Source organism: Parus major, chromosome 4A (genome assembly GCF_001522545.3).
Source record: "Parus major isolate Abel chromosome 4A, Parus_major1.1, whole genome shotgun sequence".
Taxonomy (NCBI): domain Eukaryota; kingdom Metazoa; phylum Chordata; class Aves; order Passeriformes; family Paridae; genus Parus; species Parus major.
In genome coordinates this window covers 1085039-1097547 of record NC_031772.1, presented here as the reverse complement: position 1 = coordinate 1097547, position 12509 = coordinate 1085039, and the positions used below count along the sequence as shown (strand labels likewise).

Sequence of the window (12509 nt, the reverse complement as noted above, 5' to 3'; positions counted from 1 at the left end):
GTGATGTCCACCCTAAAGCCCAGAGCTTGTCCCCAAAGAGCCAGCTGTCCTGCAGAGGGGCAGGAGGGAGCAGGGCTGGGAGCAGAGGTGAGCTCTGTCATTGTGCACCTGCCTGTGTTTGTTCTGCCACGGCTCTTTGGGGATGCTCACTTACATCATGTTCAGGAGGAAAGGACAACACCACAAAACAAAAAGCAGCTGAAGTTAAACAAGTGGAAGCCTGCTGGGGCTGCTGAGGAAGTTGGACACTGGTTCCTGCCCAAGGCAAGCAGGCAGCTGGGCCAGCACCTTCCCCACCAGCACCAGACACGGGAGAAGAACCTGGATCCAGACAACAGAACAGCAGAACAGGGACCACCAATTGCCCCTCTGGGCCCACAACAAGCCCTGAGCAGAGCCCTGCTTCAAAAAGAGAGAAGTTAAACATTTTTTGCTCTGTGCTTTCACGCCTTTGATTCCTCCAATTTATTTATTCTTGTCTTTGTGGGCTTAACAGTCAGAGTGTACAATAAGTCATTGCTTCTTAATCCAATTTGGCTCTATTTAGATATTCCAGTTTAATATCAAATGTAATACAGAATAATGTCCAGAAGAAACAGGAACAAGATCCATGTCTCTGAAGCAGCTCTGGACCTTGCCCAGTGAGGGCTGCCTGCTTTCTTTGCTAATTTATTCTCCCACTGGTGTTCAGGCTGAGCCCCTCGCTGCAGCCGGGGGCACAGCAGGGCTCTGAACCCCGGGATGGGTTCAGCACCCCCAGAAACTCTGTGCCATGGGGGAGGAGCAGCCAGACCCCTGCCCAGCCCCAGGAACCCTCTCCTGGGGAGGGCGGGGAGCTCAGGGGACCAGGGATGTGTTCCCACCGGTGCTGGGGGAGCACAGCCCATCTCCAGCTCCGTTCCTGCTATCAGCAGTGTCACTGCCCGGCCGGAGCCCCCTGGGGGCTGGGGTGGCACCCAGCCGTGCGCTGGCTTCTGCAGGAGCAGCACCTGGAGCCCGTCAAAGCAAACCCACTGAGGCGTATTTAACCAAACACTTACTTTCCATTTTATTCAATAATTGCTTTAATACTAAAATGCATTAGATGCTCAAAGCAGAGAAAAGAAAATCACATTTAGGTGGAAAACAAAGTTCTCATCAGATGAAAAAATCCCAATGTGGCAGGTACACCATTTGGAAACAGAATCATAATAATTTAATAAAGCTGCTTTATCATCTTCATAAAATAGACAGAATGGTGATTCTTTTTTTTTTTTTTTTTTTCCTTTTTCCATTTTGTTGTTTACAATGATTCAATCACTGTGAAAATGTACATAACATACATATCAGCATATACAACAATTTATTCTTCATATACTCGGCAACGGAGACACCATGACGAGACGTACCGCGCTCGGTGCCGCGGCCGCCGGGGAGAGCCGGCCCTGGGGTGTCTGGAGCCGGCTCTGGGGTGTCTGGACCCGGCTCTGGGGGTGTCTGGAGCCGGCCCTGGGGTGTCTGGAGCCGGCTCTGGGGTGTCTGGAGCCGGCTCTGGGGTGTCTGGACCCGGCTCTGGGGTGTCTGGAGCCGGCTCTGGGGGTGTCTGGAGCCGGCTCTGGGGGGTCTGGAGCCGGCCCTGGGGGTGTCTGGAGCCAGCTCGGGGGTGTCTGGAGCCCCCAGCCCAGGCAGCAGCAGCTGAACATCAGCTGCCAGCGGCGGAGGCTCCGTCTCAGTCCCAGCACAGCTCGCAGCGGGGGCGGCTGGGCTTCTCCCCGGCGGGGACCGCAGCTCACAGGTTGGATCAGAGATTACCCATAGCTGCAAAAGCAGCTGGAGCAACAAGACCGTCAATTTTCCCCAATGACAGACAAATGTGTTTCCATTCAAAATTAGATTTTTTTTTTTTTTCCTTCCCGCCCCCTCCCCAAGAATAATTTCAACATATTCATCAGACAGTGTATTCTTCACAAAAGCAACTCGTTTCCTATTTGGAAAAAATTAAAAAAAGAAAGGAATTCACTTTTGCACAAAGTGTGATCCACAGGCCACCTCCAGCTCACAACAAACAGGGAACGGCAACAACCTCAGCAGACAGTGTTTGGGGGGGGGATTTTTCCAGCCATCAGTTGTGCCCCCAGGTCTCCTCCATCCCTCCTGGCCCTGCAGCTCGAGGGGAAGGCCGGGGGCTCCAAGGGAAGAGCTTGGTGCTGGCCCCCAGCCCCAGAGCTGCTCCAGTCGGGGTCCTCGTCACGCCCGGGGGAGAATCCTCGCTGCTCTCCAGGATGAGCAGGGGAGCAGAGCAAGTTTGCCTGAAGGAAACGGACAGATCCCAGCGATTTTTCCTAAACCAAATCTGAGGACAGGTTTAAGTTATTAAAAAGCACGATAATTACATCTGGAACCCTTCCAAAAAGCCTTCCTGCCCGCCCTGCAGCTCGGAACATTTTTTGCATGGCCAGTTTCGATGCAAGTAGGAAAAAAACCAAGAGACTGCGATTTGCCCAGAAGCCTGAACTCATCTCGAGTGACACAGAGGGACAGTGACAGGAGTACCAAAATATTCTGGAGAGGGCCAAGGCAGCAGAGGCAGGGCTGCTCCCTGGGTCTCCCCTTGGCCCTGCACGGCAAGGCTGTGCCAGGGAAGGGCCCCTCGCTCACATCCCCTGCTGCAGCCCGGGTCAGCCCACAAAACTGGTGTTTAAATGATTTTCTTGGAGGCATAAGGGTTTACTGACCTCTTTAATGCCCCCTTTTAATACAGAATTATTTCACATTCTATCTCAGCTGTGCTTTTATTCAGAGTGGCAAGGAACGTTTCCTCTGGGTAAATTAGAGAAATGTTTCTATTTTTTCTTGTTGTTTTTTTTTTTCTCCCCCTCTCTTCCTTTTCAGTTAGCATCTATTTTTCATCCAGAACACGAGGCTGGTGGTGGCAGCTCCGCAGGCAGGGGGCAAAGCTCGGCAGGAATTAAGGGCTGGTGCTTTTCCAGGCAGCTGAGGATGATGATGGGGCACTGGGGGGACCCCCACTCCCCACCACAGGCCATGGGGAACCCGGGTCCCCTCCTGGCAGAGGGTGGGGTGGTGCTGGGGACACATGGACACGTTGTTCTGTGAAACCAGGAGCACCTGACAGATGGGGCATCGCAGGCTCTGCGCTTTCCCTCCCCCCAAAAAAACCTCCCAGAGCTGACAAAACCAGGTAACATCAGAATAAACTCAGCTTAACAGTTACAGAACACCCAGTTACTCCAACAGCCCCGAGCCAGCCCCTCTCCCCTTCGCTTGTGTTGTAATAAAACACATTTGGGGAAAAAAAACAGAAAGAAATGACAGCAGTAACAGTACACAGGCAGGAAACAGAAACAACATATCCCTGAAAAATGGGCTCAGAATCCAGAAGAGGGGAGAAAACCCCCAGTTTGCCTTCTGGAGGGATGCAGGACATCGTGGTAACGCGTGGGACGGGAGCTGAATGAGGTAGTCATCACACCAGTGAGGGAAGCATCACAAATTTCATTAGACAACTGTTTTTTTGTTGATTCTTTCCCAATTCCTGGCCCTAGCAAGTGGCAGGGGGAACAGGCTGACTCTGGATCTGTCTTGGACCAGCTGTGGCTTCAGGCAAGATAAATCTGCCCTGAAGAAATAAATGGCTGGAGTTCAATTTTATTTTGAGGACGATAACAACTGGAACTTGTTTTCTTGTTTTTTTTCATTTAAGTAAATCAAGTAACAAATACTTTTTCATGATATGTAGACCTAGAAAGACTCTTTCTCTAGAAACCACTAATTTCAACTTGCTGGTACAGCAAACATTGGCAAGAGCTATATATTTTTCCTTCCATAATCAATTTAAAATTCTAGGAAACATTACTGAGGGTAGGAAAAATCTGCCCAGTGAAGGGTTAATAATAATAGCAATAATAATAATAATAATACACTAACTGAAATCCTCCTACCTTACTCATACCTCACTGAGGAATCATCGCTGCAAGAGAGCAGAGAGCTGTGGAATCCCTTCCCTCTCTCCCTTCTACAAAATGGCTATTAAAGTAGCTCAATTTTCAAATCAATTTTATATGAGTAGATTTGTACCCACACAAAAAAGTCCTTAATTATGAGAAAAAAATAAAGAATTGCTTTAATTTTTTCTCCATTAAGAAGGCACATTAATTGAATTAGTAGCGTTGTTACATATTACCTGTCTGCCCCTAAATTAACGTCACTATTGCTCATTCCATACTTATTTATGATGCAGGGATAGAAAGAAATCAGAACAGTGTAAAATCCATGCCATGATGTCATACCTACATACACACTCTTGGTGCAATCATGGCTAGGAAACGCTGACTTGGAAGTGTGTGTGTCTAATTGAGAAGTTAATTTAGATCTCTTAAAATAATTCCATCTCTTTGACTTGGAAATGACTGGAGGCGAGGGATATCTAAATCTGGGAACTGGAAAAAAACCAAAATAACCAACTTCTGGAAAAAAAAACCTTTCCATGCATTGCCTCGAAATTATGCAAAAGGAACGGGTAAGGGGAAAAGTTCAGCACAGTGCATCCGACAATTGCAATCCAGGCAGGATTTTCCCAAAAATGCCTTCCCATAACGCCCTGTCCTTTTCCTGCAGGAGCTGGGGGAGGCTGCAGGCAATGGTGGGGGCTGGAGGAAGCGCTTGCTCCACGGGGGCTGCAAACTGCAGGTTCCCCAAAGTTTAAGTAAGATGATTGTGATTTATTTTTTTTTTTTTATTCTTTTTTTTTTTTTTAAGCCTGAAAGCCTTTTGCCATCACTAGACATACAGTAATTTGCAATATCAAATACAATAATAGTACAGGTAAGTATGTGACAGCAAAAGGATTCATAAATGCAGGGGTGTCCATAGCAAAACACCAACACCTTAAAATACAAACAACCTCGTGCTGGGTGAATTTGAACCGAAACTCACCCGACTGCCACTTTGAACAGTCCCACACAAGAAACAGCCGCGACTTCGTCCACTACAAAACCGCCGGGGTGGTAACTAAAGGTGTCCAAATAAGGAATTTGCCACTCAATTCTCTCCAGGAATGGAAATTTATCTTCGTTTTGAGATACAAAAATATATAAACTCCGAGGAGGGGGTACCGAGCGCTCCTGAGGACTGGGGGGGTCTGGCTGTGCCCCCGCCACCCGCCGCCTCCCGGCAGGAGCGGAACAGCGGCTCCTCCGCTCCGGCTGCACACACCCTGCCGCCTGGCGAGACACGTGCGATTGTCACATTAACCATAGCTTCGCTTAGAAACAATACATTTAGGGAAAGCTTTTAAATACAGCAATCTGTGAACCATTGGTAAGCGATAAAAACAATCTGCGCTGGGAGTCGTGCGGTCCCTCGTCCTCGTCCGGCCGAGCGCCGCTCAGAGGACGATGTCCTTCAGTCTCCGGGCGCCGGGCGAGTCCTTTTCCCGGCGCTCCTGCAGGAGCGGGTTGCCCTCCTGCCCGCTGCTCTCGCTGTCCGCGCCCCGGGGCTCTGCCTCGGAGGGCCGGGAAGGGCCAGTGTTCCCCAAGGGCTCCCGGCTGCCGGCGCAGTGCCCGGCCCCGTAGGGCGCTCCCGGCTTGCCGGACAAGGGGCTCTTCAGGTGCAGGGGCGAGGTGATGGGGCTGACGGCCTCGCAGCCGTTGCCAGCCTCGCGGACGGCGCCGCTCACCTTGGGGCTGCAGGCGGCCGAGTCCATCGTTCTTTTGCCTTTGGGGTTGGCGAGCCGCTCCTCGGCCGGGGGCTCGCCGCCCTCCTTGCCGAAGGTGGCGAAGGTCCTTTTTGTGCTGCAGTCTGCGTAAGGCTCTGCGTCCACCGCCGTGGCCTCGATGGACAGGGCGATGACATTCCGGCCGTGCTCGGGGGACTTGGCGCGGCTGGGCACGGCACCGCGGGGCATCCAGCACCTGTCCGAGTGGCCCAGGATGCGGCACTCCTCCCGGCAGTGGAAAGCCTCGCTCTGCTCTGCGGGGAGAAAACACGAGGCACGGTCAATGGGGTGCCCACAGCCCGGCCTGGGGGAGACCACGCTGAGCCGGGCGCTGAGCTCTGCCCCCCTCCCGAGCCGCGGTGATCCCACCCCAAACCTACACCTCCAGCCGTGACTGCGCCTCAGACTGCCGCTTTACAGACTGGAGCTCAATCTCCAATAGGTGGTGTGTCACCTGTCAGCACCAGAACAGAAGCCTGGAGAAGGAGTGACGGCAGCAAATCCATCACGACGGGGCTGTCCGTGTGTCAAGCCCTCAGAACCAGTGGCTCCTGGGTTTAGTGACCAGTGTTAAAAGCCACCGTGTTTTAAGCTTGGTTTGACGTGACATTTAAGCTTGACTTTTTGCAGAGAGGGGAAAGGAACAGAGGGAGGAAAGAAAAGGGGGAGGAGGGAAGGTTCTTCGTGGTTCTGCTGTATATGTGTGTTTTAACTTGTTGCTTAATCCCCAGCTGACCTCTCACACAACAGAGGCTTTATAAATCTACAAGATTGTCCACTCCACTGAAGATTAAATGTGTCATTCCCAGTGCTGGGGCTTTATTCATACAGGAGCAATAAAGATTCCTTCTCTCGACTTGGGGCTGCTGTCCCAACACCACTTTGCAGTGCTGAAATATGGACTGGTGCTTTAACCCCTTCCAAGGACCCTCCACGAGTAGGTCCAAGGGCTCCCAGGCGAGTGCAAAGCCTCGTGCCCGGGGCCTGCGTGCATTCCTGCGCTGTCAGTCAATCCCAGAGGACTGCACAGCTTCACCCCCACATCACAGATGGACAAACTGAGGCTCGGGGAAGCAGCCAGGCTCAGCCAAGTGCAAAGCTGGAAATCAAATTCAGCAGTTTCTCCATGCCCAGCCTTTGCTGAGCATCCGACCGTGGCTCCTGCCGAACGCCGCAGGATCCTGGCTGCTTTTCAGTCTCGGCTTTTCCTTCATTTGATAAGAGCCTGTAATTGCAGCCAGCCCTCATAAAGCACAACCTTTCCCCACGCAGAGACGTGGCTCCTTCCTCCCATAACCTGCACACACTCGCAGCAATTTCAGCTCTAATGCCATTAGAGCTGGACGAGCCCACGCTCGGCCGGGGCCGCTTTGATGGATGGAAGGAGGCAAAGGTGCAGACTCAGCCCGGGTTTCCTCCCCGCCCGTCTGCGAGCCGTTCATTCTGATGCTCTGTACATCTGTGTGCATAACCTCCGCTCCTCAGACACATTGGTATTTCCACCACATGCGAGCACCAGGGCAGCTGATAAAAATTCTCAGCACATAACACAATGCACCAAAATATGAGCAGCTTAACACTTACAGAGAATAAACGAGTAAAAGGCAGACCTCAAAAAAAAGAAAAAAAAAAAAGGAAAAAAAAACCAACAAGGAAAGGGTTTTTTTTTTAAAAAAAAAGAGAAGAAGCCAATTAATTGAAAAATATATGGGTAAAACATCAGCTTTTACTCTACATCAGAGCAACAAGCCAGCGATGTGGAGCACAGGGCTGGGTGGAGGGGCGGAGGTCTGGCTTTTGGCAGCTGCCTTTACAGCAGCTTGAGAGAAGGATGCCCAGAGCCCTACACACAGAACAACCAGCACCGAGCTCTAAAAGCCCATGATCTTATACTTTGATTCTGTTAATTTCAAGTACTTGAGCAAAATAGAAAGAAAAAAAGAAAAATTGCCTAGAAAATGTTGCTGTCTCCCTATTTATCCACAGCTTAACTTCAAAAGGGTGCTACAGGCATACAAAGTTGTGTAGTCTGGCTGTGATAGCAGAGGACTTGGTGATGGCTGGAGGGGCTACAGAAATATCTTGGATTCTCATCCCCGATGAGACACTGATTTATTGTGCTGTGTGACCTTGGGCGTGCTGCTGGAGCACACATCACTTCAGTCTCTCCACAAACATGAAAAGCAGGATCTGGGAGTGTGCTGGGCTGGCTGGTCCAGCACAGGGAGGCACAGGGGAGCTGCTTCTCCTCACCTTCCCTGCCCGGCAGCACAGCTCAGCCCCGGATCCGTGGCACTGCCACAGCCAAGGCAAACCTCACTCCAGAGGGAGCACAGGCAGGTTTGGCTCACCTTGACCCATTTATTCCAAACTGGCACATTTTACAGATAGAAACTATTGGAGATCTTCCCTGACCACTGCAAGTGGATATTCCTCAAAGCCTAAAGAGGCACCTGTGCTTTAGAGCAGTTCATTCAAGGGCACTGGCCTGGCACCTCTCTGCCAGGGAGACGATCAGCTTTGGACATCACCATGCTTGTCCAGAACCTGCAGCAGCTCAAGTGCAGGGAGGAAAGGAGCTGGAAAGCATTACATTAAATTACACTGTTTCAATCTTTTGTATTAGGAAGGGAATGATAACAAGTCTCAAAGAGGCCGGGCACAAGTCACCAGCATCCACAGACCTGAGACAACAGGTAGTTCCATGGCACATTCTGTCACTCTGCTTCTGTGCTCAGCACACATCTCAGCTTTGAGACCATGCCCTGCAGCCAGGAACCATCCTGCTCTCGGGGACAACATGTGTCTAGGCTGCCCAGAGCAGCCTGACCTGGCAGCAGACACAAGGACCAGCACAGAGCCCCAAGCAGCCGTCTCTTCTCCATGGCAGAATGGGGATCTTCAGCTACCCACCCATCCATCACTGTCCCAGCCCTGTAGCTGATATAAAATACTATTTTTATGCCTCAAGTAAGGCCTGTTGATACATGGAAACACCATTCCTCTGCTATTCCAGGTCCAAACCCATGCACTGAGCTCCTCAGTGGCTGACCCCAGGGCTGGTCCCTGCACCCTCCTCTGCCCCAAGCAGAGGCAGGCAGGGAGCTCCTGGTGCTGCCCTTTGCAGCTCAGTCTGACTCACCCAGCCTTGATGGCACCCAGGATGGTCATTCACGTTCACATTCCATCTCTGTGCTGCTCTGTCCTGTTCTTTACCACTTTAACAGACAGAAACAGGACAACAGGAAACTCTTTCACAGCCCCAGAACTGCCCTAATCAATACAACTCTTACTGTCTGCACTGACAAAATGTTCTTGACGCACAGAGCAAAGCCCAGGTAATAACCACCACACACAGGGCACGGTGAGCCAACACAGGCTGTCCCCACCCCTGTGCCAAGGACCAGCAGCTGCAGGAAGACCTGGTGGGAGAGATAAAACCCCCCCACCAAACCAAGACCCTCAGCACTTCCCAATCCCAGCGTGCAAGCACTTGCTCAGAGGAGCAGGGACACAGGGAGGATGCCCAAAAGCCAGAGCCCAGGAGGAGCTGGCAGAGGACACGTGGTGGCCACTGCAGCAAGAGCCTCCAGCTCCACACAGCAAGGGCTCTTCCCTCATTACAGGGGGATTAAGGAGTGTCCATGGTGCACAGATCCCGTCTCCTGTCCAGCACCCACACACCTGCGGCACAGCGAGACCCGTTCAGCTCTCACAGCAATTGAATTATCTCCAGTGGAATTGCAGCGCTGGCCAAAGAGACAAAGTTAAATCGTAGCAAGGTGCAAGTGCCTGGGAATGTAATATTCCTGATAAATGGCCAGATGACATGTGCTGTTATACAATCTAAGGTGCAATTTGGGCGATGACAATAGTCCCTGGAGTTTCCATTTCCAAACAGCCGCTCAGTTCAATCCAATCCATGTCAGAGCAGCTCTGCCGAGGTGAGTAAGTACAGCTCATCTGTGCTATTACACGGGGAGCAAGGAAGAGGAGCGGAGGAGCTGCTTGAAAACAAAAAGGGGAGCAGAAGAGGGACTGGAAGAACCCCAGGGTGAGCAGCCCCAGCCCCAAGCCCCCGTTCCTGGGCAGTGCCAGAGCTCCCTGGTGCAGGAGCCTGGCTCTACCTCCACATCTCGGTGTTTCTTCAGCAGCCCTATGATTATACTGTAATCACGATGACACTGCTCCTGGGTACGGCAAACAGCACGATCATTAAAAAATTCATTTCAAAATCTTCCTGGAAGCTAATAAATTTTACAGCAGTTTCAATCCTTTCTCATTGCAACAAAGAAAAGCTTAGTTCCAGACAAATTAGAAGTAAATTGATTGCCTTAGGGGAATCTATTCAAATATCACTTTTCCATGTTAGAAATCTCTTCCTGAAACAAGAAGGGGAGAACCAGGGAGAGCCAGCACGGGAGCAATGTGGAAAAGCAAATCATTAAATCTCAGTTCATGAAACTGAGGGGCTGGGGGGGGGAATCAAAGTTAAAATAAAATGCAAATGTCTCACTGGGGTGCAGGCCCAACATTTGTGACAGAATTTATGAATAATAAATATGAATAAATAGTAAACACGAAGGGATCAAACACTGTTGTGGATGTTTACTCATGGTTAGCCATCTTTCATGGACAATGCACAACTGCATTATTTAACACTCCTCTTCCAGCTACTTCAGGGTTTCTTTTCAACTCCAGCACCTTCATTTTCTCGGGGTGCACGCACACAAGGTGCAAGGCTTGTCCCACAGCCCCTGTGCAGCACCCCCAGCACAGCAGAGTCCCCTCCACCCCTCCAGGAGTGGCTGTCCCCAGCTCGGGGCACTGAGCACCACATTACACTCCAGATAAAATAATAAGCTCCAGCAAAATACAAACAGTCCCCAGCCATGGCTCATCATTCTCTTGTAAATTAAGACTCTGCACCTCTCCCTTATCTCTTCTAATAGCATAATATCAGGAAACAAGAGGTGGGGAATAGTGTATTATATTTTTGACCTATGGGCTTTACAGAGCCTTCCTTGCCTTTCCTAATAAGAAATCTCCAGTCAATGCACCAATGTAATCCTGGCGTGGCTTCCCCTGCACAATGCTCAGAGGATACTAATAACCAGGGACAGTGACAAATGCTCTTTACCGCAACAAGAAGCCTTTCTTTCCCTCTCTTTCACCATTATTCGGATTTATGCAAGCTAAAAATGCTGTATTTTTAATCCTGGATTGCCTGTCCTAACAGAGAAGGTCAACAGTGCTTGGACAAAGCACTGGAATTAGTTTAATGGAACAAGGGCTGTGATTTAGATGAATTTATTGGGCAATTGCTGCTAAGGAGCCATGGCTGCATGCAGCTCATGGGCAGTGTTTGTGCAATGGTCAGCAGAGGTGTGCGAGGGGGCTCGATCCAGCTGCTGCAGACACACACAGCTGCCAGGAAATGCTGAGGATTGCCACTGATTTACACCAGCCACAAACTCACCTGTTCCCCTGCTCCGTGTCACACCAGTGACCCCCTCTCTCTGCACAACTGTCCCTGTTGTGTAAAACTCCTGTTTTACCAAGGAGGGCTGGGGCACAGCCAGGCCTGGCTGCCTGGCCAGCTGCAAGCCAGGGGGAAGGAAGGACAGACCTGATGCAAAGGATCTTCTCTGGGGATGCTGATGCCTTTGGGATGAGCAGCAGGCTGTGGGAAGCATCACCAGAAGCAGAAGGGGCTGGAATGTGGGTATGCCGTGTGCTACAGCAGACCCAGCAGGTATTATGGGCTGGAATGCAATTTAATGCTGGCTGCTCCCCTTTATCCAGGACCGCAGGCCAGTCCCCACCTCATTCACAAGGAAAAATTAATTCCCTTTCAGAAGGCTGGCGGAACACACCATTTAAACTCCAATTAATCCTTTCCTTAAGTGGTCCGTGGAGCTCGCGCCGGCCCCTGAGCGGCGGGGATTTCACCTCCGAACCTCCTCTGCTCCTGCCTCCATACAGGGCTCATTAGCATCCTAACTGGTCTGGGATGTGGGATCCAGCCCTGGGAGAGAGAGGAGAGCACTCTGGGCTCTGATGGACCTCTTCCATCTCGAGCCATTACTGCTCCACAGCTGATGGGCGCCGCTCCCATTAAGGCTGCACGGGCGCAGGATGCAAGCCCTGACTTCATTACTGGAATTCAATTTCATTAGCACCAGATACAGAGGGATTGTCCTAAATACACTCCTCCTTATACTCTTTTCATGTTAATGCAACCATTTGAGTATATTATACCCTGCAGAGATGGAAACATTTCTAGTCTGTTTAAACACATTTCCCACAATTGGGAGCAAAACTTTGTCTCAGTTTATGCCTCTGACACCAGCTGCCTTCCATTTAATGGGACTTTAGTCACTGAAACAAATTAATCCAAAGGTTACTGTTCTCTGCTATTGTCATAGACAAAGCAAATTCACATATTCTGTCAGGGTAAGGCAGGACCAGCCAGGCAGCCACATTCCAACAGCAGCAATAAATCAAATTATTACTCTGTCCTATTCAGAATCAGGCACCGGTCAGAAAATGGCAACTCAACGATTCTGATAAAAATCCAACAAAACAGAAATTACAGTTGGGGGAGATAAGAAGAAATTCCTGGATGCCTGTGCTGGGCCAGCTCCTGTCAGAGCACATCACTGCCCTCTCCTCGGGGGGTTCATGGTTCGTGTCTTACTTCAACCAGCACCTCCCTTGGCCAGGACAAAACAGAAGAGCCCCTCCTGATGGTTCTCCTGCAGGGATGTGAAGGCCAGGGTGCTGCAGGGAG

General features: G+C 50.7%; 1 protein-coding gene across 1 annotated transcript in view; it reads right to left on the bottom strand.

Moving 5' to 3' along the window:
• Nucleotides 1–1023: 1023 nt before the first annotated feature.
• Nucleotides 1024–12509, bottom strand: part of PCDH19 (protocadherin 19) — a gene marked incomplete at its 5' end in the record, with an annotated part of 57028 nt that continues 45542 nt past the window's right edge. The window contains one exon of the mRNA XM_015625993.1: nucleotides 1024–5970. Within this exon, the coding sequence (XP_015481479.1) occupies nucleotides 5387–5970 (584 nt within the window). The remainder of the gene's footprint in view (nucleotides 5971–12509) is intronic.